This window comes from Sceloporus undulatus, chromosome 6 (genome assembly GCF_019175285.1).
Source record: "Sceloporus undulatus isolate JIND9_A2432 ecotype Alabama chromosome 6, SceUnd_v1.1, whole genome shotgun sequence".
Taxonomy (NCBI): domain Eukaryota; kingdom Metazoa; phylum Chordata; class Lepidosauria; order Squamata; family Phrynosomatidae; genus Sceloporus; species Sceloporus undulatus.
In genome coordinates, this window is record NC_056527.1 from 118,835,287 (window position 1) to 118,863,187 (window position 27,901).

The 27,901-nt window shown below is 45.5% G+C and overlaps 1 protein-coding gene across 2 annotated transcripts in view; it reads left to right on the forward strand.

Annotated features, from left to right (window-relative positions):
- The window catches only part of ZAN (zonadhesin), a 38,517-nt gene extending 12,444 nt beyond the window's left edge, over positions 1-26,073 (forward strand). The window contains exons 13-36 of one of the 2 annotated variants that reach the window (XM_042475925.1): positions 1,372-1,619; positions 2,193-2,373; positions 2,761-2,875; positions 3,861-3,955; positions 4,408-4,584; positions 5,590-5,795; positions 7,113-7,257; positions 8,018-8,262; positions 8,997-9,161; positions 10,038-10,165; positions 11,549-11,820; positions 13,558-13,766; positions 15,260-15,404; positions 16,273-16,523; positions 16,748-16,880; positions 17,320-17,503; positions 18,491-18,652; positions 19,446-19,576; positions 20,290-20,489; positions 20,882-21,020; positions 22,032-22,217; positions 23,225-23,333; positions 24,665-24,708; positions 25,616-26,073. In XM_042475925.1, coding sequence (XP_042331859.1) covers positions 1,372-1,619; positions 2,193-2,373; positions 2,761-2,875; positions 3,861-3,955; positions 4,408-4,584; positions 5,590-5,795; positions 7,113-7,257; positions 8,018-8,262; positions 8,997-9,161; positions 10,038-10,165; positions 11,549-11,820; positions 13,558-13,766; positions 15,260-15,404; positions 16,273-16,523; positions 16,748-16,880; positions 17,320-17,503; positions 18,491-18,652; positions 19,446-19,576; positions 20,290-20,489; positions 20,882-21,020; positions 22,032-22,217; positions 23,225-23,333; positions 24,665-24,708; positions 25,616-25,665 — 3,920 coding nt within the window. In that variant the 3' untranslated portion in view covers positions 25,666-26,073. The remainder of the gene's footprint in view (positions 1-1,371; positions 1,620-2,192; positions 2,374-2,760; positions 2,876-3,860; positions 3,956-4,407; positions 4,585-5,589; positions 5,796-7,112; positions 7,258-8,017; positions 8,263-8,996; positions 9,162-10,037; positions 10,166-11,548; positions 11,821-13,557; positions 13,767-15,259; positions 15,405-16,272; positions 16,524-16,747; positions 16,881-17,319; positions 17,504-18,490; positions 18,653-19,445; positions 19,577-20,289; positions 20,490-20,881; positions 21,021-22,031; positions 22,218-23,224; positions 23,334-24,664; positions 24,709-25,615) is intronic. The other variant, XM_042475926.1, reaches the window with a different exon arrangement.
- The last annotated feature ends 1,828 nt before the right edge of the window (positions 26,074-27,901 follow it).

Below are 27,901 nucleotides of genomic sequence, written 5' to 3' on the forward strand. Positions count from 1 at the left end.
GGGTGGTCTGGGGTCGTTTTGTGAACTGTAGATATAGAAAATACATGGCTTTTTGGAAAACCATTATTCCCGAAGTTGCATCCCTTTCTGAGCATAGAGGTCTATTGAGGGCCCTCCTCTGTGCCCTGCCAGCAAGGGAATGGCCTCTCTTCAGAAGCCCAGTTGGCACCAATCCTGGCTTCATTTAGGCACCAAGTAAAGCATGGCTATTTATTGGAGGCTTTTGGTCTCACATATTTATTTCATATGCTGTACACAGGTATTGTACTTCTAATGGTGCCCTGAAATCTTTTGATATGGGGCAAGAAATAAATTTTTGAATGAACAAATGAATAATACTGATAAAAATAAACAGAGTATGAAAAAAGTGTGTTTGGGGGCTTCAGTGGCCATGTTTGCTGGTGGATTCTGGGGACTGTAGTCCCAAAATTTTTTTGTCAGAGTTCTGAAAATAACAATATAATTTATACAGTATATAGTGTATAATATAATATTATATATATCAAATATATTATAATTTATATAATTTTTGTATATAAATTATAATGTTTTGTCATTATAAATGACTGAGAATGAAAGAGAAGGGAAGTAGATCAAGACCACTGTGTTGTTTAGAGAATAAAGTCATTCTGGTTATTAAGGAAGAGAGAGCCTCTGGGCTTATGCAGATCATCTTTCCATATCCAGGTTCAAAATATATACTTGGCTCCTACATATTTATGGTTAGAGGCACTACAAGGTAGGATGACATGAACATCAGCCTTGCATACTTCTCAGCATTTGCTTTGGTTCCTCTCTGGTGAAGGCAAGTTACTCTGTACATGACTTCTCTTTCTGCAAAGAGACTTTCATGTTGAGTTGATTTTTACAGGAGGGCTGGAATCGTCCAACTGCTGGGAATTGGAGTCCGGGGGGGAAAGTGGATTTTTAAGCTTTCAGTGATGATTATGATTATTTTACTCACCTCTCTCTATAGACTGAGGTGAAAAGAGCATGTAAAATCAATACATAGCAAAAACAATCCATACAGACTTGAAAATACTTGATTTTAAAATCATCTGGCAAGACCTGCTAGAAGTGATTGGTCTTTATTGCTGTTTTAAATTTGGAAGGTGTACCAGCTAACAAATCTCCTCTGGCAGGTCATTCCTCAATCTAAAAATGGCCTAAGAAGATGTCCTCTGGGTAACAGTTGCAAGCCTACTTTTGGCTAACTGAAGCAAATCTCTCCCAGGGGAGAAGTCATATTATACAGGAAAAGACAATCCTGTAGGTAACCTGGGATGGAGGATCAGTTAGAAAAGTAACTAGTTAGAAAAGTAACTATTCCAACTACACTTGTGTCTGACACTTCCCTGTCCCATCTCACAGATCAAGTGATCTGCACCATCTCTGGAGACCCTCATTACACAACGTACGACGGCCGCCTCTTCCACTTCATGGGCACCTGCACCTACCTGCTCTCTGCCCTCTGCAATGCCACAGCAGACCTTCCCACTTTCAGGGTCCAAGCAACCAACGAACACCGGGGAGCCAATAAGCAGGTTTCCTACGTCAAGTCCATCAGCGTGGAGGTCTACGAGACCCAGATCGTGCTGCTGAAATCACGGAGAGTCATGGTGAGTTCTTCTGCGGTGCATCTAGAAACCTGGGTCTTTCTTGTGTCCCACTTCTGTCCAGTGTTACTGCCCCATAAGTTCAAGTGAAAATACACAGGTCACAACCTGCTGCACCTTCTCTTCCAGCAAGGCATCCAATTTCCACTTGCTTTAGGTGTAGCTCCTCACATCCTCTGGCAAGAAAACAAATGTGGCAGAGATGCTGCACATTGCTTGTGACAACTCCCCCACCGTCCATGTGCACTCATCCAGTATTGGCAATAACACAGCTCTACAAGCCTACCCCACCCCAAAGTCCCTCACCAAATGCCTACACAAAATGCCTGATGTTCTCTTTCTGTTTGCCGATCTCCAGATACTGAGAGAGCAGCTATATAGAGCTAGTGGCTTCTACCTCTGCCCTCCACCAAGTCAGTGACTCTTTTCTTTTCAGCAAAAGCCCTACCCTTGTAGACCATATTCTCAGGGACACCACCTGGCCCAAAATACACAAGCAAGCCTCTAAACATCTCAGCCAAACAATCAACCTTGACAACCAAGACACTTGCTCACCTTGTTGTGTCCATAATGCAGGTGAATGGGCAGAGAGTGACCTTGCCGATTTCTGTGGCCATGGGCCAGGTGTCGGTGCGTCTCAGTGGCACTTTCGTTTTGGTCCAAACTGATTTTGGCTTCTCCGTGCGGTTTGATGGGAATCACCACGCCGAAGTCTCTGTCCCACCATCCTACTACGGACAAGTTTGTGGCCTCTGTGGTGAGTGGAATAGAGAGCCTGAGTCATTTGATGGAGCCGTGGCGGTTAAAGTGGTGTCAAACTGTGTTTTTCTACAGTGTAGGTGCACCCTAGGATTCCCAGAGCCCAAAGCTGTTTAACGCTTTAAGAACCTTAGGGCTTGAAACCTCAAAAAGCCCTCTTACTACCAGCAAGATCAGACAGAAGTGGGCTGGGGGGGACCAGGACTAAGACAAGTTCTGCTATGTTAATGGAGGGTGAGAGATCCAGGCTGGAAATCAAGACTCCTGCATACTAGAATGCTAGGAAATATGCAGTTTAGGGTCTCCAGCCCTTAGCAAGCCCCCTCCTGTCTTCCATCCTCCTGGTTACAGTGCCTCTTCTTACAGTGCTTCTCCTGGTTTTCAGGGAACTACAATGGGCAAGTGACGGATGACAACCTCATGCCTAATGGCACCTCAGCTGGGAGCAGTGCTGACAAGCTTGGAGAGAGCTGGCAGGTCCCGGATGCTGGAGATGCTGGGTGAGTCTTCCACAGCGTGGCTTAAAATCCCAGGCTGCCTTTATCTCTCTTCCTCCTTTAAATATGTCACATTTTGTAAGAATGTTCCAGGCGAAGCCTTTCCTCATATGGGATTCCATATCCCCCAACTGTCCCAGTTGAGCAGGGACAGTCCTGGTTAATCCTCTCTCATCCCACTTTTTGAGCATCTTCTAAAATGTTCCTGTTTCTTTCTCCTCCTCCTGCTTTTGCCATTTGTCCTCAGCCTACTTCTGTTACTGAAAGCTGAGTTCAGAGTTCAAAAGGAGTGTGACCTCAGTTAACAATTAAGAATGGAATAACTTGATTTCACTTTGATATTGCCTGGTTTTCATCTGTGAAATATTGGAGAGTATGAATTTTGCTTTAAGGGGGAACATGGACTTTCCTTGAAGCTGGGTGGTGACAACATGCGATCTACCCGCAGAGGCTGTTGTGTACCTTCAAGTTGTGTCTGACCTAAGGTGACCCTATCATGGAGTTTTCTTGGCAATATTTGTTCAGAGATGTTTTGCCATTGCTTTGTCCTGAGGCTGAGGGCATGTGACTTGCCCAAAGACAACCAGGAATTGAACCCTGGTTGTCTTTGGGCAAGTCATAGTCCAATACTCAAACAAGGGGGAGTTCCCCAGCAATTGGCCCTGGACTGAGATTTATGCAAAGTTTCAGAATTAATTGCTATAATTAATTGCAAACCTATCCTAGCCAGATTTCTTCAAAGGATGTTTACCACCATCTTCTTCCTCTGAGGTTGAGAGTGGGACTTGCCCAAAGTCACCCAGCAGCTTTCAGGGCTGAGTGAGGATTTGAAACTGGACCACTAAGAGTCTTACTCCAGCACTTAAACTGTTACACAATGTTAGCTCTTTATGTATGTTGTGTTGCCATATCAATTAATAATTAATTTGATAGGTAAATAAATTGATAAATACAGCACAAAATCAACTCTGACGTTTCTTCTTTGTAGCTGCAGCAACTCAGGGGACCCAGGAGAGTGTGACAAGGACATTGCGGCTGAAGCGGAGAAACCCACCAGTTGTGGTATCCTCACAGACCCCCAAGGTGAGAGAAAGTGGGGTTCTCTGAAGCAAAGTTTGGTTAGTAGGTTTTTGCTAGAGAGCCTAGACCTTGAGTGGTTTTCTTGTTTATGTTTAAGCAATTCTCCACAGCAGGTGCTACCTGAGTGAACAGGTTTTACTTGTCCTAAGCAGGAGTTTTTAAATATTAAAAAAAAACCCCACAACTATGCCCATTTTTGATCTCACGCCCATCTTCAAACGTAGCTCTGGGAAGAGGAAAAACATCCCCAACTCTTCATTCCCTACTTAAAAATGAGTTCCTAGGATCACCATCAAGAAACCCCACTGGGAAGGGTAATAGAGCAGCCCCTCTATTTGTCCCAAAGTAATCTGAGAGGAGCATTCTGCAGAGAGATGCCCATGGGGTTTAAGTGCAAAAAGGACTCTGTGTGCATGTTGGACATTAACTGCCCTTCTACATGTCCCCCCCTCCAGGTCCGTTTGCCCCATGCCACAGCAAAGTGCCTCCCGAGGGGGCATTTGAGAACTGTGTCTATGACCTCTGTGGCACTGGCGGGGATGCGGGCACCCTCTGCTTCGCACTCCAGTCCTATGCTGACCGTTGCGCCCAAGCCGGGATCACCATCGCCTGGAGGAACAACAGCTTCTGCCGTACGCTTCTTTGCTTTCCTTCTTTTTTATTCCCATCCAGTGGTGTCTCTTGCACTGTAGTTTTCTGGCCCCTGAAGCCTGAAAATGTCTCCCAACACCACTCACTTTTATTAAAAAATACAACCCAGCAACGTTTTGGGGATAGTTTTGCCCTAAACCACACAGAAGTCCCCTAAATATGTGGAAAACCACAAAAGTACCCCCATTCCATCCCCACAAGCATCCTAAGATCTAATACTACCCCCAAATACCTCGGTTTTCCCCAGCAGTTCTACTCAAGCCGGTGACCAGAATATCCTGTTGCCATTTTGAGAGGGACTACAGAGGAAAACAGAGGTATTTGGGCTTGTTTGGCAGATATAGTCCATGAGAAAGATTAAAGGTCTGTCTCCGAACCTCCTCAAAACTGGGCCCAGTCAGCACCTGGAAAGCCTTCCGCGTTGCCAATCCCTCATGGCCAAATATTTGGGAGAGCGGCAAGGGTCCTTCCACAGCAGGGGAGGGTGGCAAACATGCTCCTTCTACTGAGGCAACTGCCTTGCTCCATCTAATACAGGGGTGGACAGTTGTGGGAGGCTAAGGGGCTGCGTTGAGGGCTGCATCCTCCCCAGCACCTATATTGCAATAGACAAATAGGTTCCCCCCAGAATGCCCCCAAACACCCTTGAGGAGCTGGGGGTATTTTCACATTGTTTTGGGGAGATTTTAAGACCACAAGAAGCTTTTTCTGGGTGGGGGACAACAACAACAAGAAGCGACCATAAGCACTACCTGTGTTTTTTTAGAGGCCTCTCCTGGCCCTAAAACGAACCAGGGGGACCTCAAAACGTTTGGGGACAATATTTTGACCCTTGAAAGGTCCAACGGTAGGGCTGGTCCAGAACTGAAGTTTCCAGAATGGAAGTAGTCGTTCTGAGAGGAAAGTGGCACAGTTGCCTTTCACTTTGCCCTCTGCTTGGTTAAAGATGCATATCTCTCTCTCTCTCTCTCTCTCTCTCTTTCCAGCCTTAAACTGCCCCCCCGGGAGCTCCTATGTGCCCTGCGGCCCGGCCTGCCCGGCTACCTGCAGGGACGCCCCCTCCCAGGACAGCTGCTCTGGCCTGCCGTGCGTCGAGGGCTGCGTCTGCGACGAGGGCCGCGTTCTCAGCGGAGACCAGTGCGTCCCCATTGACCAGTGCGGCTGTACAGACACCAGTGGCCAATATCATCCGGTAAGAGGGAAATCACTTTTCTCCCCACCTTGAAAGGCTTTCATTATTTATTTCCTTGAAATTAACTTGTTATTAGAATGAAGCAATAAACTGGGAAATACTTATTAAAATAGTTATATTCCACCCTCTATCATACAATTTTGGAATGGCAAAAAATGAAATAAGTTTAACCAAAGCAATGGGAAATTATTTATATAAACCAAAAACTTTTTATAAAACAGTTTGACAAGTTATTGCACGTGAATATTTGGATAAGGTCAATTATGTCTCAAAGGCTTTAATAAAGAGCCATGTTTTGACTTGATGCTGGAATGCCCCAAGCATTGATGCTAATTTGAAGTCGAAGGCTTTCATGCCCGGCATCCATAGTTTTTTGTGGGGGGTTTTGGGGGCTCTGTGGCCATGTTCTAGAAGAGTTGTTTCTTCTTCTTCTTCTTCTTCTTCTTCTTCTTCTTCTTCTTCTTCTTCTTCTTCATCATCATCATAATCTTTGATGCCAGCCACAGGTGCTGGCAAAACGTCAGGAAGAAACTCTTCTAGAACATGGGCACATAGCCCCCCAAAAACCCCACAAAAACCTATGGATGCTAATTGTGCTGATATGGGGAAGGCACTCCCTAACCCCAGGTTGTGCCAGAGCAGAGGAGGCCTTGCTTCTATGTCCTCCTGGAGTGTATTGCCCCCTGAATCCAACATGTGGTCATAACACACCCCTTGTTTAGTGAAACCTGCCTTCCCCTAGGAAGGCAGTGTTCAAGTTCTGGTGTGTATTGCTACAGCCATGTATCGATCGGTGGGTGGCCAAATCAGGAGGTGCTAGCCAGCATCCAGCATTGCCCTATTGGGGTCACTGGTGATCTGGAAGGGTAACATCCATCTTCCTGGGTGTCTTCCAGTTCCCTTTTGTCAGCCAGCAAATAGTATTGGCAGCACACTCTGGCACTTCAAGCAGCCTTCTGTGGTGGCAAGGGGCTTTATGCATGCAGGCACCAAATACCTCCTTCTGCAATGCTGAGAAAAGGACATACAGGTTGAGTCTCTTTTATCCAAAATGCTTGGGACCAGAAGTGTCTTGGGTTTTGGATTTCAGAATACCTGTATTTGCATATACACACATAATGAGAAACCTTGGAGATGGGACCCATGTCTAAACACAGAATTCATATATGTTTTGTATACACCATACACATAGCCTCAAGGCAATATTTTAATAATGTTCTGCATGAAACAAAGTCTGTGTACTCTGAATCATCAGAAAGCAAAGGTGCCACTGTCTAAGCCACCCATGAAAGACATTTTGCTTCTCTTCTTCCTCAGGTTGGAGAGAGCTGGATGGGGAACAGTGAGTGCACCCAGCGCTGCACCTGTGGCACTCTCAACAGCATCACCTGCCAGGAGTGGAGCTGCAGCCCCATCCAGGAATGCCGGCCCCTGGAAGGGCTGATGGGCTGCCAGGACACAGGTGAGGGCATGAAGAGCCTGGGAGTGATGGAGGATGATAGCACCACTATTGGGAAAACTCATCTTCTTGTGAGCTCCAGCTCCCAGATCTCCACATCCAGACAACCTTTGTGTGGTCTTGGTGGTGAACCATAGATTCCTGCAGCAGTGATACACTATTCCCAACCACAAAACCCTCCTCACAGGAGCCTGCCCTTGTCTTGAGATACTCAGGAGAACCCTATCTTTCAACCCCACCACTTACACCTTCAAAGGTTTGCCTTATGGTCTCCATAAGTCGGAAATGACTTGAAGGCACAAAACAACAGCAACAACAACTGTACTGCTTTCAATTGTTTTTCTTAAACTACTTTTCAACATCAGTAACTGTTGGTTTTAAACTGTTTTTAGTGTTGTTATTGGCTGAATTCCATTTTAATGTCGCTTTGTGTGCATTTTAATAATACTGTACAGTGGACCCTTCCCATACGTGGGGATCCTTTCTGGACCCACCCACCCCTCACATAAAGGGAAAAAACCTGTATGCTCAATCCCCATTTAAAACAATGGGTGCACAGTGGGGCGCATACCATTATTTTAGACAGGGCTTGCCTTCCACGTAAGGTTAAAGCTGCTTATGGCACACCCCACGTATGCTGTGTGCGCACTGTACTTGGTTTAATTTTGAAGCTGCCTTGAGTCCTTATTTTAGGAAAAAGATGGGAGATAAATTTCACCATCATCTCACATGTAACGCTCTCCTCTTCCTCCTCCTCCTCCAGGAGTGGCCGCTTGCCACGTGGCTGGGGACCCACACTACTACACTTTTGATGGCACCATGGTCTCCTTCATGGGCACCTGCACCTACACCCTGGTGACCCTGTGCCACAGTGACCCTCGCCTCCCATCCTTCAACATCACGGCCAAAAATGAGGAGCGCGGCCAGCCCGAAGCCTCCTACCTCCGCCTTGTGACTGTGGAGGTGGCCAGGCACACCGTCACCTTGCAGAAAAACCGCCGCGTTCTGGTAAGAGGCTGGTGAGGGAGAGGAAGGGAGACCATTTGTGGAATGAGTAGAGAGCCCAGAAGCACTGAATCCCAAATTTTATTGTTTATTTATATTATTTTTATTATTTTATTAAACATTTTGCAGGCTCCCTAGGCTGATATCTCTGAGAAACCACAAACAAAGCGAGGTGCCTCCCACTGGACCCCAAGGCATGGTCCAGATGAATAGGAAAGGCTGTGCAATGTGCATCCATGCCATGGTGAAAAGATTTTGCTGAAGAAGGACTTCTTCAGAAAGGACTTTTTCTTCTCTGAAACAGTCCCTTGTGGGGCTGAAATTCAATAGGTGCATCTGTCCTCCGTGTGTAGATGCTCTCTCCCGGTTGAATTTGTGAGCAGTTCTTAAAGTCCCCATCCTCCCCATTTATTTCGCTGTTTAATCGTTTATTTTATATCCCGCCTTTATTCCAAGTGTCCTGGGACTTGAGTTGGTTCACAGAAGTTAAAACAGAAACAAGTAAAAGTTTGCATCCCCAAAATATATACAAGTTAACTATAATTAGATTATTAAATGAATAAAAAGCAATTTGAAAGCATAGCCATTTAAAAATACCCAAGGACGATAATGGCACTTTATTTAAAGCCCTTTTAATGTTGGTTGTGGGCAAATGGTTTCACACCAGCTTCGAAATGCAATGCAGACAAGCAGTGAGGTTTGCAGCATCTCATTCCATCTATCGGTTTTGACTGCAGATTGATGGCCAGCGCGTGCGGACCCCCGTGGAGGGGCGCATCCCAGGTGTGTCTATCACATCCAGTGGCATCTACGTCGTCCTGGAAACAGATTTTGGTCTGGTGGTGAAGTTTGATGGAAACCATCATTTGGAGATCCAGCTGCCTGGCACTTATTTCGACAAGGTACAGTCCCAACCTTGGCAGCCAAAATACCCTAAAGGCACCAGATCCCATCTGATCTTGAAAGCTAAGTAGGATCAGGGCAGGTTAGTACTTGGATGGAAGACTGCAAATGAATGCTGTTAGGCTCTATTCCAGATGAAGGAACTGGCAAAAACCCTCCTGAATATTCCTTACCTAAGAAATGCCTCTGAAATTCATGGGGTTGCCATAAATCAACTAGTGACTTGAAGGCACATACACACATATGCACACACACATACACAATCCAGACTGCCTAGATTGCCATTGTGGTGGGGTAATTTGAACATTGGACTAGGACTGTAGAAGAGACCTGAGTTCAAATCCCCACTCAGCCACAGAAACACACCGTGTGACAGAAGCAGGCCTTTGACACTTACCTTTTGTGACTAAAGAATATTGTAATGGGATGTGTTCTGCTTTTATTCTGTTGGTTGTTGTTGTGTTCTTTCAAGTCATTCCCAACTAATGGTGATCCAAAGGGAGTTTGCCATTGCCTTCCTCTGAGGCTGAGAGAGTGTGACTTGCCCTTTTATTGTGCTTTATTGTGTTTTTCCACTGTTTTTATTTAGTGTTTTTAATATAATTTTTTTAATTTAATGACCTTTAAACTTTTGCATCAAACAGGTTTTTAACTGATTTAATTTGTTGCAAGCTGCCTTGGGTCCCATACGAAGAGAAAGGCAGAATAATACATTAATAAACCTCTGTTTAAAGGCCTGCAAAGAAGGAGAGTCCGCCATCTTAGGCAGTCCATTCCACTCTCTTACAGTAAAGATGTTTATCCCCTGATGGTTAAGTAAATGTGACCCCCCCCCCCAAAAAAAAAAAACCTTGACTTGCATTTTCTCATCCCAGGTGTGTGGCATGTGTGGAAACTTCAATAACCAGACCCAGGATGACCTTTTGATGCCGAATGGCCACCTGGCCACCAACGACAGCCAGTTTGGAAACAGCTGGAAAGCCCCCGGAGATGCGGATCCAGGGTGAGCAACTGGGAGGAGGAAGGAGGGCAATGGTGCGCTTAGCCAGGGCTCTGGATTAATGGGAGCAGGAACTGAATCCTAACTGAATGCTGCAGTTCTGAACACATTCTCATCCAAAAATTCCAAATTCTCATACTGAAATTACACCTATTTGTTAGACTTGCGTATAGTTAGTTAAATGTGAGTGTTCTCATTGCACAGAAGAACACAGTTTCCAAGCTGTGAGGATGAGACTCTACCTCTACCAGCTGAAGTGATGAAATATAAAATACAGTACATGTCATTCATTCAAACACTTTTTATGGAGCATCCAAGCAATGCCATTGCCACATGCTGGCAATCACTTTGTGATGATTTTCGGTTTTTGATTGTGTACTTTAGTGCAATGGAATTGTATGACCTGGTTGTCCAGAATAGGCCCATAAATTGTTTAAGGATATCTGGCCTTTGATTAAAACTTCCTGCCTTGCCTCTTTTCTGATTTTCTGTTCAGTTTGCTTGGAGAAATTAGTCATGAATTGATGCCTAACGGCCTCTTATTCTTCAGTTTCTATTTTTCTTCATATGTATATGTGTCTTCTCCCAGATCCCTCCTTTTTTACACAGAAGAAAGAAATGAGAGGAAATTGAGCTGGAAACCTCTGTCACGAAGGGGAAAAAATTCTTTATGTAGTGTACAAGTAAAATAAATTTAAACTGTTTAAAACAATTCAAAAATTATAATGGTAAAATAATTTTAACAGACCAAAAACCTATCAGACAAGTTAACAAAATGGTGTGGGATGGAAGCCACTTAGGAGGCAACTGATCACTGATCTCCCAGCCTTGCAGTAAACCAAGAAAAGTGATAGAACTGTCAAGAAGGAAGCCTTTAATTAATGTTGCAAGAGCCCTTTGCTGTATGGGATACGTCTTTTGTTGAATCATAGAATCACAGGGTTGGAAGAGACCACAAGGGCCATCCAGTCCAACCCCATTCTGCCATTCTTTGTAAGCATTATACAAATACCTATGATAACCTTGGACATGCAGAAGAGCATGACTGATAAACAACAGTTCTATATCAAGTGCTTGTTTGGAATTATCCTTTAAATTCCACTTGAAGCCATTCATGAAAAAGGAAAGCTTCAACTTTGCTAAAAAGATCTAGTGCAGGAGGAACTTCTTTCAAAGGAAAGCTCCCACAAATATTATAACTGGTCATGTTCCCCTTAATTTTACTAACAGCGCAAAGTTTGAGCATGTTTCTTTCCTGAATACAAATTGCAAATCCCACACTGTCTAAAAAAACAAAGAAAACAGGGATGTGTTTCCAATCTGGAGCTCTTCAGAATGCATTTTTTTCTGCTGACCCTTCGGTCCTGCTTCTGTTTGCACCCACAGCTGTCAGCCGGACGACCGAGAGGACCTGGAGCCCAGTTGCTCCCAAGAAGAGATGGAGCGCCTGCGCTCCTTGTGCCTCGAGGTCCTGCAGCCCAAGTACCAGCCCTGCCATGGCATCATCGACCCACAGCCCTTTGTCCAGAACTGCTTCTTTGACATGTGCGAGTACCAGGGCATGGCCTCCGTCCTCTGCGACATCATCCAGTCCTATGTGGAAGCCTGCAAAAGCCAAGGCGTGACCGGCCTCTCCTGGAGAAACAGCACCTTCTGCCGTAAGTTGACTGCTGCAGAAGGGCCCAAATGGGACGCCAAAAGAGTGGGAGGAACCCAAAGTTGGGAGTGGGGGGAGATGATGACAAACTCAGAGAAGAATTATGCAAACAAACAGAATAGGCCTGAGAATCTATATCTCAAGAATATATCTCAAGAATGTTTTCTGCTGCTCCAGAGACTAGGACCCGGAGCAATGGATGCAAGCTACAGCAAAAGAGATTGCACCTCAACATTCAGAGGAACTTCCTGAGAGTAAGGGCTGTCCAACAGTGGAACACACTCCTTCCTTGGAGTGTAGTGGAATCTCCCTCCTTGGAGGCCTTTAAACAGAGGCGGGATGGCCATCTGTCAATGGGGATGCTTTGATTTAGATTTCCTGGATGGCAGAATGGGGTTGGACTGGATCAGGGCCATTCTTGGGGTCTCTTCCAACTCTATGATTCTATGGCAGCTGAAGAACATTTTAGTATAGTATATATGGGAGTCTCCCTCCACTTTTCTACTTGTCACGCCCTCTATTTCTTCTCTTATATGAAAAACACTCTCAGCTTATCAAAGTGAAGGGTTTGAATTAACGCTTCCAGAATCTTCCAGAAATCATGGCCATGGACCATGCCAGCTGAGGGATTCTGGGAGCTTGAGTCCTGCCAAAGTATGTTATTTTCCAATTTTTCTAAGCCCTGGATTGGAGTGTCCCTGCTTGGCTTCCACGCCAACCCTTTAGTTGAGGATTGTTTTAATTGGACTCGCTTATTACAGAACATTCAGATCACACATTGCCTTCTGTGTGTTTGTCTGAGTGTGTGTTGTCCTCTCACTTTTTTCAAAGCATAGTGTGGAAGGGCAAAATGGCACTGAGGCTTTCCCTTTAATGAAAAGTGACCTTAAGCCTTTTTGATTGTTTCTTGTGGGGTTTGGCTCTGGGGATTTGTGAAGAACAGCTTTGCTGCACTCATGATCCTTCCTAACTGTTCATTCGAGTTTCCCCTGGGGCTTGGAGAAAATGATGTTACAAAGAAATGGCATTAAAGGGTAAAAGAGGGACCATTCAAGGTGGGATTAACAGGCTGTTTATCAGCTTCAGTGCCAATGCCAGGAAGAACCAATTGCAGAGGCAGGTGTCACAAGCAGGAAGCTTTTAATTAAAGCTGCAAAGAACAGGGCTGGACAGAATGGACTTTTAGCAAAGACTTTCTGCAGTCAACTGGGGACAGGATTAAAAGAGAGGTTCTGTGTAGTCATAAAATATTATGTCAGGAACTAGCAAAGAAATAGATCTAAGGTCCAAAACACACTGCAGAAATAATCCAGCTTGAGACCGCTTTGACTGCCCTGGCTCATTGCTAAGGAATCCTGGGAATTGTAGTTTATTGTGACACTAGAGCTCTCTGACAAGAAGTGGCTAAATGTCTCACAAAACTACAGTTCCCAGAATTCCCTAGCACTGAGCCAGGGCAGTTTAAGTGGCCCCAAACTGGATTATTTCTGCAGCTTGTTTTGGAGCATAGATTGAAATAATGTTTTATTGCTACATGGAAGCTCTCCTTTAATCCTGTGTCCAGTTGACTGCAGAAAAGCCATGCGTTAAGTAGTGCTGGAGGGCCTTTCTGTAGAAGTGGCCCGGTATTTCCTCCCAGTGCATGCTTACATATTTCTTTTTGCCAGTGTATAGAAAAGCAATGCTAAGGAAACATAGTTCTAAAGACCACTGCTCCCTCTCCTTCCTTCCTCTCCAGCGCTCCCCTGCCCACTGCACAGCCATTACACGGAGTGTGCCTCTCCTTGCCCTGCCACCTGCTGCAACCTCTATGCGCCGGCCAGCTGCCAGAGCCGCACTACCTGCGTGGAGGGCTGCACTTGCGACCGGGGCTACGTGCTCAGCGATGACAGCTGCGTCTCCATGCGCGACTGTGGATGCCTAGACAGTCAGTACGAGTACCATAGCGTAAGTTAGGGTGGGCAACTGCAGCAGGATGGGGGGGCCATTTCTCAGGTTGGCCAAGTAGTCTGTTTGGGTTTAGGGGCAGGGATTAAGTTAAAAGTAAATAGATGTCCATCCATAGAGAGACCCTGTAGCACCTTTGAGACTAATTGAAAGAAAGAAATCGGCAGCAAGAGTTTTCGTAGACTTCAGTCTACTTCCTCAGATGCATTGTCCATACAGCATTTATATGCAAAATTGTGGTCTTTAGAGAAGTAGCCGTGTTAATCTCTTGCAGCATAAAAAAAGGAAGGAAGGAAGGGGGAGGGAGAAATGAAATGTGGCAGCACTTTTAAGAGTAACTGGTTTTTATTTTCTCATGAGCTTCCATGGATATAAACCCATTCTCTGGTTTTTTTTTGTGGGTTTTTCAGGCTATGTGGCCATGTTCTAGAAGAGTTTGTTCCTGACATTTCCCGAGCATCTGTGGCTGGCATCTTCAGAGAATGCTGGCATGGCACTTCTCTGGATCTGGATGCTACATGTACACAAAATGGATTAAAAGCAACCAAAATTAATTTGCTCAGCCAGACCACTCCTGAGTGAATACCTACCTGCTGCCTCTTCTTGGGGTGTGTGCTTACACATCCCTCTTGTGTGTTTCTGTGTGTGCATACACGAGTGTGCCCCTAGCTCTGACCACCACCATCATTTCCTTTGCCTTCAGCCCGGGATTGGCCTGTGACTTTGCTATCGGAGGGCAGTGAGTCCACTCTCAGCTTTAACAGTAGACTCTTTGGAAGGTCTCCAAGTGGAAGCAGCTCCTCTGAGGATAATGGGAGCTGTCCAGGTGCTGAACACTTTAGGGATCTCAGTTCAGCACCTGGCCAGACAGTGTGGTGTAGTGGCTTGAGCGTTGGACTAGGACTCTGAAGACCAGGTTTCCAATCCCTGCTTGACCATGGAAACCCACTGGGTGACCTAGGGCAAGTCACACTCTTTCAGCTCTAGAAGGCAAAGGCAAACCCCCTGTGAACAATTTTTCCCAAGTTTTTTGTGGGTTTTTCGGGCTCTGTGAATGCCATGTTCTAGAAGAGTTTATTCCTGAAGTTTCACCAGCATCTGTGGCTGGCATCTTCAGAGATGCCACAGAGCCCGAAAAACCCACAAAAAACTATGGATGCTGGCCATGAAAGCCTTCGACTTCAAACTCTGATATGTTTGCCTTAGGGTTACTGTAAGTCAGAAATGACTTGAAAGGCACACAGCAACAACAACAATCTGTATAGCTCCTCTAATACCAAGAGGAAGAGCAGTGGGAGTGGCTGCTACTAAAACCATGGGTACACCGTCCCCCAACAATGTAGTAGGAGCCATTCATGATAGGGCTCTGGCCACACCGACCAGAACAGGCACAACCCACTACAGAGTCACCCCATAAACCGAGAGACGGGATATTCAGCAGTCCATTGCTGCATGATGTGTGGCTCCTAACCAGAGCTCTTCTCCTTTTCCAGCCTGGAGACACATGGGTGACCACCGACTGTCGCCAACACTGCACCTGCAACGGGAACGGACACATCACCTGCCACACCTTTGAGTGCCTCCCTGGATCCCTCTGCACCCTCAGCAGCACTGGCCTCCGCTACTGCCAACCCACCAGTGAGTCAGGCGTAACTAGGTGCCCAGTGTCATAAGAACAAGTGTGGCCCCTGAGCATGTCCATCCCTGTTCTCTTGTCCCTTGGGCAAGGACTGGGGTCAGGAAAGGCAGCCCTCCTCACTGGCTGCAGGTTGAAGGCTACACCTCTCCCTCCCTCTGGAGTTGCAGCTCTGCTACTTTCTGTGCAAAAATGCCTTTTTGGGCACAGTCAGTTCTTAATTACAGCATTTTCCGAGCAGAAAATAATATTCCTCTGCAGAAATACTATTTTCTGCACAGAGTATGTTATTTCTACACGAATGCCACATGGAAATTTTGCATAGGGTAAGTCCCAAGCCATGACTAGTCTTTGAAAAGTGTGCAGGAATGACTTGGGGAGTAGAGGGTGTTTGTCTTGGAGAAGACTGAGAGGTGACAGGAGAGCTATCTTTAAGTCTCTAAAGGGATGCCATGGAGAAGAGGGAACAGGCTTGTTTCCTGCTGCTCCAGAGAGGAGAAGACAAACCTATATGGATTCAAACTACAAGAAAAGAGGTTCGATCTAAACATTAGAAGGAACTATTTTTTTATTGTAAGAACTATTGAATACTAAGAATGATCTGCCTCAGAAAGTGGTAGACTCTCCTTCTTTTCAGGTCTTTGAGCAGAGGTTGGATGGCCATCTCTCAGGAGTGCTTTAGTTGTGTGCTCCTTGGACCAGGTGGCCCTTGTGGTTCCTGCGACCACCAAGATTCTGTGATTCTATGGCTTTATTAAAACAGGAAGAACATTGCTAAAATTACTTTTTACTTTTGGCTTCATTTTAAAGAACAAAATTAGTGACAATTAAATCCTTCCTTTGTAACGCCTTCCTTTCGTCTTTGCCCAGAATTCCACCAGTGTGTGATATCCGGAGACCCGCACTACCGCACTTTTGACAACTTTGTCCACCACTTCCAAGGCCGGTCCACTTATGCCTTGACTCAGACCTTGGAAGACCTACCGGTGTCTCTCGTCCCCTTCTCCGTGGCAGGCAGGAACCGGCGCCGTTTCCCCTTGCACCGCTTCTCCTTCCTCCGCGAGGTCTACATCTCCGTGTACGGCCACAGCATCACCCTCATGCAGAAGCGCAAGATGGCGGTAAGAAGGGTGGGAAAGCCTAAATCTTACTGATATCCCTGACTAAAGCAGATCTATGGAATCAGTGGAATTTGCTTGTTTGTTGACCAACATAGAGGTTATTAATCAAATCTCTGAATCATCAAAGCCGCAAAAGTCAAAGCTGCAAATGTGGAGGACTGACTGTACTTTTTGATTATGAATGTGCCTTGATGCGCTTTTCTCCCTGCCCCTTTCCCTCGCAGGTGGACGGCCTGGCAGTCACTCCTCCCTACTCCACCCAGGATGGGAGTCTCCAAATCACACAGAGCGGGCGCAGACTTCTCCTGCAAACGGATTTTGGGTTGTCAGTCTCTTTCGATGGCAGGGATTTTGCTGGTAAGAATAATGTGGTTGCAGGTTTGTGGAGCAGGTTGTGGAGGGGGCTCTCCCATTTTGGGGAAGGGATTGTGGTGATCCTGGGGATCAGGTCTAGACTAGCCCATAAAATGGAACTTGACAAATTCTCCTGCTGTCGCAAGGCACCTAAATATTTCCAGGTGGGTGATTACATAAATGTGTTGGAGCCACAAATCCTCAGCACACTTGCGTTGCGACACCTTAACACCCATTTGAGAAGACAGAACAGAGCCTTCTTGGTGGCTTTGGAAATCTCTCCAAAGGGAGGCTATGATGGCTCCTTCCTTCTTGTCAGCAAGTGAAAACTTCATTGGAGGCCAAAGAACTCAGCATTTCCTCCTTTTGGTGGGCCTTCCTTCCTTCCTTCCTTCCTTCCTTCCTTCCTTCCTCTCTTAATCTCTTTTTCTCACCCACCCAGAGATCAGCCTACCCAGCACATACCAGGATTACGTGGGTGGACTCTGTGGGAATTACGATGGGCGACGGAACAATGAATATATGAAACCAGATGGAACCTGGACTCGGTTCCTGAACACCTTCGGCAACAGCTGGCAGGTCTCTGTCCGAAGGGAGATGAAGGCTGGAAGCCATAGCCGCCTCAGGTCAGGCCCTCTTTGTGTGTGTGTGTGTGTGTGTGTGTGTGTGTGTGTGTGTGTGCGCGCGCACCAATGTGCTTCTGTTCATTCATAAAAGAAAGAGACCTGGGGTCCAGGTTTTCCAAAAAGCCATGCCTTGAAAACGAGGGGCCTCTTTCCCACAGATGTGGCTACTCTGTGGATGGAAGTGTGCTTTCTAGAGTAACGCTTCTCAGATTTTGGTCCTCTGGGTTTTTGGGAGTTATGCTCCCATCATCCCTGACGATTGGCCAAGCTGGCCAGGCATTCTGGGCGATGATGTCTGAAATAACCTGTATGACCAGCATTTGAAAATCACTCTTCTAGAGCATTTCTGTAGATCAGGGATGGGCATGTGCCCAAGAATGTACCTCCCAGTGGACCTGAGAGTGTGGCACACATGCCTTCCCCTTCTTCAGGCCTTGGGGACTGGATGATTTGCCACATTTGGCAGGTCCTGTGGCCTGGAAGTCCAAGGAGAATCCTTTTTCTCCAAAGAAGACATGAGGTTCCTTCTTGTTTGGGACATTGGTCTCTTTAGCCTAAGACAGGACTTCCATATGTGGGGAAAGGGGTGACCTTTTGAAGGATTTCCAACCTGTTTTAGACCATGGGGTTTGGGGAAAAGTCTCCCTCCCTCTCAGCATAAAACAGGCCAGTACCCCCTCCAAATGTAGCAAAAAGGTGACAGTTTTTCAGCAATATATATATATATATATATATATATATATATATATTTATTTATTTATTTATTTATTTATTTATAAAAATGTTGGGGGACTGAGGCCGTTATTTGGTACCCACTCCTGCTCTAGAGGGACGCCTTTCTCTGGTTACTGCTTCATATAAAGTAGAGCTTAGCACAAATTAAACCCTTGCCATAGCTTGGCTGTGTAGCCTGGTCTGGGTGTGACTTCTGTGCCTTGTCCAGTTCTGTTTGCGAATCCTGACACCTCCTCTTTTTCCCACTGCAAGGCGCGAGGAGCCATCAGATGAGGTCGAGACAGGATTCGAAATCGACTGCAGCCCTGAGCAACTGATGTTTGTGAATGGGACAGATGCCTGCGGGGCCTTGTCAGACCCCCAGGGGCCCTTTGCGGCTTGCCACAGCATCCTTTTGCCTGACACTTTCCAAGAGTGAGTGTGCCGGGGGGGGGGGGGGGGCACCATAGGCTCAGGAGAAATGAGAAGGTCTGTTTGCATGGAAGGGGGCACACACATACACAGATGTTGAAAGTGTTGCTAGGGGTGAACTACACATCCCAGAATCCTTTGTAGGGCTGGCTAGACAGGGTTCTGGGAGCTGTAGTCTAACAAGGCAACATTTCCAAAATCCTCACATGCATGTACAGGTATACCTCACTCAGTTCATGAAATAAATGTTTCCCTGGGCATTCTTTCCATAACAGAAAGCTTGATCCCAGTGGAAGAAATGACATGAAAAGAATATTCATCAGTCTGGATGCACCTTTTTTCTTTGACCAGCCTCCACTTTTCCTATGATTTCCGTTTTGGCAATCATGCATATAAATCTCTGCTTTATAACTGGTGAGCGAGGCTCATCTCCTCTCCCCTTTTCTCTCTTTTTCACTGTTCACAAATGCTCAATAAGGGATTCTGGAGGCAGATGCTGTTTCCCTTACCTGTCATAGGTCAGCACACACAGGTAGAATAGGATCAGCCAGATCAGAATCCCACTTGTTTCCAGCTCATGCTGCCTCCACTCAATACTCTGTGTTCCTCCAGCCCTCCTTCAGCATCTTTCCAGTGCTGTTGCTGCTAAAAATGTCCAGCTAGTGAGAGGATGAGAAAGAAAAGTTGCAGGGCATGAAAAGCCTTTGTAATAAAGGAGGCTGACTCTCAGAGGCTTTGTTAACTGAGATCGGCCACTGTGTGACTTGTTTCCCTCTTTCTCTCTCCATCCTGCCAGGAGCTGCGTCTACGATCTCTGTGCTTTGTTCAACGATACAGAGCTCCTGTGCCAAGACTACGAAGCCTATGCCCAGGTCTGCCAGGAGGAAGGCGTAACGCTGGGGCCGTGGAGGCAGGAAACGGGATGCGGTGAGGAATGCTCCCTCTGCTTCCACTATCTCTTGGGGCTTAAGGGTTCAGTTATGGCTCTCTCCAAGACTAGTGGAGCCTTGCTCAAAACTAATCCACAGAGAGTTGTATGTTCCCTACTTCCCCCATAAGGAAGGGGCCTAGAGCTTGGAAAAGTCATTTTTATGGTTGGTAATGATACATCATTGTTACCGGCTGCATCTACACTGCAGAATTAATGCAGTTTGATAACGCTTCGACTGCCATGGCTCAGTGCTATGGAATTCTGGAATTTGTGGCTCTGGAAGGCAAGGCTGGATGCCCACTTGGCCATGGAAACACACTGACTGACCATGGGCAAGTCACGCTCATAAATTCTTCCAGAACATCCACAGGAAACTAAGACATACTCTCTCAGCTTCAGAAGAAAGCCATGGTGGCAAACCTCCTCAGAATAAACTGACAGTTTATTTTATGTAAGATTTAAATTAGCTTACAGTTGTAAACCGCTTAGAGACTGCTTAGGTAGTATGAAGCAGTATATAAATGAAGCTGCTATTGCTAAACCTTGTTAAGAAAATGCCAGAAAAGGGTCACCATAACTCACAGTCAGCTTGAAGGCATATAGGAACAGCAACAGCAGCCTAAGATTCGTGTTCTAAGCCTATTGTAATGTAACTTTGCAAAAAATTGGGTGTCTTAAAAATATATTCATTTATTTCCTCCCTTCACAGCGGTGTCGTGCCCGCCTCACACGACTTACCAATCTTGCATGACCGCCTGCCCCGCAAGCTGCGCCAACATGGCAGCCCCCTCGGACTGCGAAGCCCCTTGCGTAGAGGGCTGCGCCAGCGACCCTGGCTACATCCTCAGTGGGCTGGACAGTGTGCCTTACAACCAGTGCGGCTGCACCAGTAATGACCAGTATTACCAGGTAGGGAGCAAAGGGGAAAGCTGGAGTCCTGGGTTACAGACTGACTGGAAATAACGGAAGTGGTGCTGTGGCATTATGAGCCCCATTATTTTGGCAGGAAGCAATGTTTGAGGCTAAATTTGATCAAGTCACTTTTATGCACTATGACTTCCAGAACTCCCCATTGGCTTAGCTGGCCAGGAGATTCTGGGAGTTGTAGTGAACAAAGATGACTCTGCTCACCTGTATTAGAAGTCAGGATGCATAAATAAAGTAGGAAGAGACATTTAATGAGTTGCCTGTAGAGGTGGTCTGCAAAGCTGGCTAGGGGCTGCTGGGGACTGCAGTCAAAAACACCTAGGAGGCAGGTGGGGCTTTTCTGACATGACACCGTCTCCTTTTCCCTCTCCTAGATCAATGACACCTTCTGGACGGACAACTGTTCCCAGCTCTGCACCTGCCGAAACACAGGGACTCTGGAGTGCCAGGCAGGTGGATGCGCCTCCGGGGAGATCTGTGCCCTGGCAAACTACACACTTGGCTGCTTCCAAGGTGAGCTCACTTTACGGGGAGCCAGGGGGCTTGGAGGAACCACCCCATTAAAAGGGAAGATTTAGTTCTGTCCCTTTTTCCAGAACTGTATCATGCTGGTGGGGAGATCATTCAGGTGTCGGGTGGCACTGTTTATCCACTGTTTCAGTTGGTGCATTGCTCCAGGGACCTATCCACACTACACAGTTCTAGCACTATGATTCTACTTGAACTGTCGTAGGTGTATCCCATAGAGTCCTGGGATTTGCAGTTTGATGAGGCACTAGAGGAGCTAGCTGGCTAGAATTCTAAATACCTACACTACAAATCTGAGGATTTTGTAGGACAAGCCCTTGGCAGCAAAAGTGGAACGACGGTGTGAAAGTTGTGTAGCGCAAAAGGGCCTTTGGCTTTCTGGGGGCCTGATCTTGAATGTTTCCTCTCCCTCCTGAGTCTCTTGGCATTTCTGTTCACCATTAACATTTTGAACACGACTGGAGCAACTGAATTAAAAAATGGCCTGAGTTCAGGATGTTGGCTTTATGGAAATCCAAGTGGATGGAACTCACTGCCACTTTAAAAGGGTGACAAGATAAATACATGGAGTTTACAGCCACTAGTGTCTCCTAGTCCAGATGGCTATATGTCACCTCAAGTACCGGAGGCAATAGAGGTCTCTGTACATCAGTTGAGGGGGGCACAAGGGTGGGATGCAGTTTTCCAGTGGGCTTCCCAGGAGAGGCAACGGGGCTAAGTCCACTGTGGGAGAGAGGACACTGGGCTAGGAAGGCCTGATTTGGCCTGATCCAAATGGCTCCTCTTAGGTTCTTGTGTGTGCATTGTGTGGCACATAGCTGTGAATGCTAAAACAAGGGGCACAAGGAGGAAGAAGAAGGCTTGAGAAAAACCAACCTTGGTGGGTGTGGGGCGAATGGGGGTAGGTGGGCTTGCTCATCCTGGACCCCTGGGTTCCTTGGGGAGGACTTGAGCTCCTTGGACTGAGCACCTTTTCCTTCTTCTTATTCTTTGCAGCGAGTGCCTGCCTCAGCAACCCTTGTCAGAACGAAGGGACGTGTCAGGATACCTCAGAAGGGTTCCTCTGTTCTTGCCTGGAGGGCTATGCAGGACTCTTCTGTGAGGAGACCCAGGGGGACGAATCTCCCACGGCAGCCCTTCCCCTGGAGACCTCCACTGTGCCCCCCACATCTCCCCCGTCAGGTAACCCCACAGGCCTCCGACTCTCTCCCTGGCCCCCAAATCCACCTTCCACCTCTATTTTCAGGCCCAGGATTTATCTTATTTCAGGTTTGTTTTATCTAATTGCCCTATATGCCCTCTCCATATTCTAAATAATATATACTGTAAATTCCAAAAAGCAAACCTTCATTTTGCCATTTTACTATGCCTCTGTACATAATGGCACTTGAGCCTCCATGGATTTTGGTATTCATGGGGGCTCCTGGAACCAAACTCCAGTGGATACCAAGGGCCTACTGTACTTTGTTTTCTTTAATAATTATTTGTATATATTGGTTTTGCTTACATTAGGTTTTATTTATTATCATTTTTTAAAAATTTGTTCTATAATTTATAATTAACTTTATTTGCATTATTATAATTCTGTTTTATTTGTGCTATTATTTTCTATTTGGCCTAAATACTCTAAAGGCACCAGATCCTTAATGGTCTTGGATGCCAAGCAGGGCCAGCCCTGGTTAGTACTTGGATGGGAGACAGCCAAGGGATCCCAAGTGCTGTCGGCTCTGTTTCAGAGGAAGGAACTGGCAAAAACGTATGAAAAAGCCTGCGGTCAGCATAGGTCAACAGGCAACTTGAAAGCACAGAAACACACATAGGCACAAACACACAGTCTAATTGTTGCTTTCTTAGTTTATATGACTTATTTTTATTGAAAAAATATTAAATTTGTATTAATTTTATTTAAATTGTTTTATTTTAAAATTATTTTATATTTATATTTTATTTTTATTTATTTTACTTTGATTATTGGTTTGTTTTGCATCCTTTTTACTTATTTATTTAATTTGATTTCTATCTAACCTTTTTTTTTCAGTACGGCTCACAACAGATTCAAACAAACAAACAAACAAACAAACACAGCTAAAAATCATAATAATTAAAAACCTTTTAAAACTTAAACAAGCTATCCAAGTGAAGACAGTTCATTGGACTGTTGTGATGATCTTTCTCTCCTTTCTTTCAAGATGCAGAAGAGAACAACCATCTCACAGCCATCCTTCTGGGGGTCTTCATTCCTCTTGGGATCCTAGTGATCATGGTGGGAACAATCTGCTTCTGTCGGCAGCGGAACAGGTGAGGTCCTTATGGGCAGCGTGGGCAGAGGTCACTCTTGGTCAGCAGCTGTGGCAGGGAGGTCCTTGGGCCTTTAACCAAACACCGATGGCACACCAGTGATCATCCTGAAATGGTTTTATTTTTGAGGAGGGCACATGGATGGCCATGTTCCTAGTCCTAACAAGGAAGAAGGATGTTGATCTTGAAAGGGTTACTTTTTTGGACTAAAATTCCCATTGTGGTCCAAAAGAGCAGTTTTTCCAGGTTCTTGTATGAGGAAATATGGTCCTTTGTGGGATGGAGATATTGAACAGACAAACCGTCTGAAGGAATTCACCTTAGATAGGATCCGAGTGACCAAATTACCAAAAGTGACGCTGCTTGGCACATGCCACATTATCTGACAAGACTTCACAGATTCTGACATTACTGGATAGAATTTGAACCATTGACAGCCCAAGACTCCAGTCAGTAACATTATGAGGACTGCAAACTTGCTGTTATGTTGTTCGTATTGTTATTAATATTATTAGAATGCTTACCTCCCACACTATCTCTAACAGGGCGACGTACGATAACGTCAAACAGCTGAAAGAAATTTAAAACAGTAAGAATTAATTAAACTGTCTAAAAGCATTCAAAGATATAGCCGTGTTAGTCTGTAGAATCAGTACGTAGAGAGATCTTGTAGCACCTTTGAGACTCACTGAAAGAAAAGAGTTGGCAGCATGAGCTTTCCTAGACTTAAGTCTACTTCCTCAGATGCGATGATGATGATGATGATGATGATGATACATAGAGATCTTGTACCACCTTTGAGACTCACTGAAAGAAATTGGCAGCATGGACTTTTGTAGACTCCAGTCTACTTCCTCAGACGCATTTCTAAAAGCATATTAAACAATTTTTCAAATTAAAACTGCTACAAACATCTTAAAACAGCTGAAACCCATACATCTGTGAAGCTTTGGATGGAATCTCTGAGGCCTCAAAGGTGTTAGTCAAAAGCCATGTTCTTACTTGGCACCAGACGGATGCCCACCTTGGGCCTCAAAGGAGAGGACCTTCCCCAGAAAGTAAAAAATGTGGGTGCTAAGTCTGTCTGTGGCTGTGAACAGTGACGCTCTCTGGAAATAAAACCAATGAATGGCAACTTGCTTGGACAGCCAGGCCAGGAGCCAGTCGCTAGAGGAAGATATTCCCATCATGCCTTGCTCCCCAGCATCCTGAGGTTGGGTGGACCTTTTGAGCAAGGGGACCATTCTGATGCCTCATTCTCCATCCCTGCCCCCCTGGCGCCCCAGATCCCCCTCTGGAATTAATCTTGCTTCTCTTTCCCTCTCATGTAGGAGGGAGATGAAGGAAGACCGCACTGCTGTCTTGTCCGTTGCAGGTGAGAGGGGGTCCGGGGGGCCCTCCATAGGCAGCTGGCTCTCTGCTCCGGTCCTCAAGTTGGGGGTCTGCAAGGCTGCTGTCCTTTGCTGACCAATTGCTGACCTATGAATGAGAGACCTCCTAAAGGCCCTGTTATGCTCAAGTCTTGCAAATGCAGGTCATCCATGCTTCGCTGATGGTGTCAGTCCACTTGTCTCGGGGTCCTCCTGTTTTCCTATGGCCTTCCACTTCTGCAAACATGATTTGCCTTTTTCCAATTAATCCAGACCCATTGGTGCACCTTTTTGTCAGTCCATGGGTCCTGCAGAATTCTCCTCTAGCACCCCATTGCAGAGGAGTCAGTTCTCTTCACTGTCCAGCTTTCACAATAGTTCAAGTAAATCAGAAATACGATGGCACTGATGATTCTGGCTTTTTATATTTAGTTTATATAGCTTTACACTTGAGGATCTTACGTGGTTTTCTTCACAACTGCCTTCCCAAGTCTCAGTTCCTTGATCTCATCACTGTTCTGACTGATATCTAAGCCAAGGCATATAAGGAGGAATGCTACCTCTTCTAAAACAACAGCCCCCTCCTCTCCTCATCATGCAGGGAGAGAAATGTATTTCAGTCTGGTATTATTTTAAAGACAGCACTGTTCAGGGAAGCGCTCCCAGACATTACATGATTGTTGTCCAATGTTATTTTAATTTGTTGTCTGCTATATTATATTGTTTGAATTTTAAGATGGATTAATATGTACTGTATTGTGTTTAATTATTTTCGTAGAATGTATGCCATAGGCAGGCTTATGCTACCTATTTTAATTGATTGTATGTAGAGCGTTGTGTAAGTTAACAGCGCTTTAGAAATAAAGCTTAATAATAATGGTAATCATAACCTTCTCTTTTGTTGTTTTGCAGGGCAAATCAGTGCTTCAGGTCCGTCCAGCGAAAGGATCACTCACTTCTGAGTTTCTGGATCTCTTACTGAGAAGATCCCTTCTCTCACCCATTTGTCCGAGCTGAAAGCGTTCAATAAGGGACCCTTGCTTCAGATTGTCCTAATTATCAGGGCCCCTTGCTTCAGGTTCCCATGAAGGATCCTCACCTTGCTTTTCTGGACCCTGACCGGCTGGGAGGGAAAAAAAGAAAGGGAAGAGAACCGCTTGGAAAGGACACAGACACGAACCTGCACCTGCCACTTTGTCCACTTTTGCCTCCATTGGCACAAACAGATCTGCGGAGACTTGTGTTGCTTCCAGGGAGACTCTGATCTCATGCTAGGGACAGTCCTGCCATAACTTTTGTGTCTGGAACATGTGGAAGACTCATGGCTATAGAAAAACATGTCAATAAAAGTGGGTCGTATCGCTCACCAACCTAGGCTCTCCTTGATTATTAGAATGTGACATGATGGCTGTCCTTAGTCCCAAAGAAGCCTGGCTGCATTTGCCTTTCTGACTCCTTTGCAGCCCCATAATAACCACAGAGAGCTCCTTGACCAAAAAGTCTGCTTCTAGGATCTAGACCCACACCAAAACCCTCCTTAAATCTCCCTGGGAGAAATAGGGTCACAATCAGAGATGAGGGCAAAGGGAAAGGGGCAGGGACCATTCCCCACCAAAGACTCAATATGCCTAGAACTAGTGACACCGTGCCCCTCATTCCCACATTTGGCCGATGGATAGCTGATTTTCACCTTTTATCCCAGGGTAGCAGGAGCCAAAGAGACCTAATCCATGCATTTTTGTAGAGGTTTGGGTCAAAAAACTGCTGCCTTGAGTTCCTATGTTGGGAGAAAGGCAGGGTATAGTAAAATAATAATAATAATAATAATAATAATAGTTATTATTATTATTTGGGGCGTAGGGTCCCAAAACAGAGACCAAATGACTTCCCTTCCCCATCTGCAAAAGCAGCAGAGTCTCTTTTCTTTCTTCTTGTTTATGAAGAAATAAATATTCACAGGGAACCCTGGGAAGAAGCATGTCCATCTCATTTTGTTTGAAAATATATTCCCTCTACAGCAAAAAGCTGCTTTTGTCAAGTCTGTCTGTTTGGCCTGAGAGTGACAGACCCAAACCCTTGGTCATTGGGATCTCCATTTAAATGGTAAAACGTGGGAATACTGCCTATCTTTTTCTCTCCTCTTTTTCCAGACCAAAAAAGTGGGCCATTTCTAGGGGTCCAGGCACCCCCAAAGCAGTTGCCAAATGGATAACAGCCTTTATTTTTATTTCCTTGGCCTCCTGTGTCAGCAGCCATTTTGTAGGCTGACATATCAGGCTAACATGGCAGCCATTTTGTAAACGGGCAACTCATGGCGGCCATTTTGTAATGCTACCCATGATTATTCTTTTCTCAAAAATGGCCAAAACCTGAAAGAATATCAACTCCTCTGGAATATATGGTTTGTGGATAAGATGGGAAACCATAATGGAAGTGATTTTGGGAACTGTCTTCTTTTTCCTTCCACTGAGGAGAAAAAGAAGAGGGAAATTCCTCACGCCAGTCCATGGGTGACAACATGGACGGTCCAAAACTCCAACCAGTCAACAACCTCCGCCAAGATGGCGACAACGACAACAATTATGATATTCTCAGTTTTAGTCTTTCCAGTTGCTACTGACTGGAGATTTGGAACATCCATGGTCCGGATTTTGTCTCCAATGCATCTACACTGTAGAAATAATACAGTTTGACACCACATTGAGTGCTGTAACTCCATCCTGTGGAATCTTGGGATTTGTAGTTTTGAAAGGTCTTTAGTTTTCTCTTCCAAAGAGATTCTCCTTTCACCATGCACTTAAACTGTAGGATGCCAGTTGACTTTGGTCTTAATGAAGTCCTAATTTATGTGCCATGTGCCATGTTCAATATTTTTCCGTCCTCAGTCACTGTGAAACAAGACTGTGTTAAACTTAATCCGTATTGTATTGTATTAATAATACCCTCACTGCTATTATTGCATTCCCACCATCAATTCTGCTTAGTACTTCGTGTATCTCATAAGATGGGCATTAAAACCTGCAGCATTGGGTGCATTCAGTTTGACACCAGTTTAAGTGCTATAGCTCCATCCCATTTGGCAGACTGGCCAAACATTGGATTTTTGTCTTTGGACTGCAATGCCCATCTTGCAACACTGCAGCCAAAGCCTTCTGGTTTTATGACACCAAATATTTTTACTTGTAAAACTTTAAATAT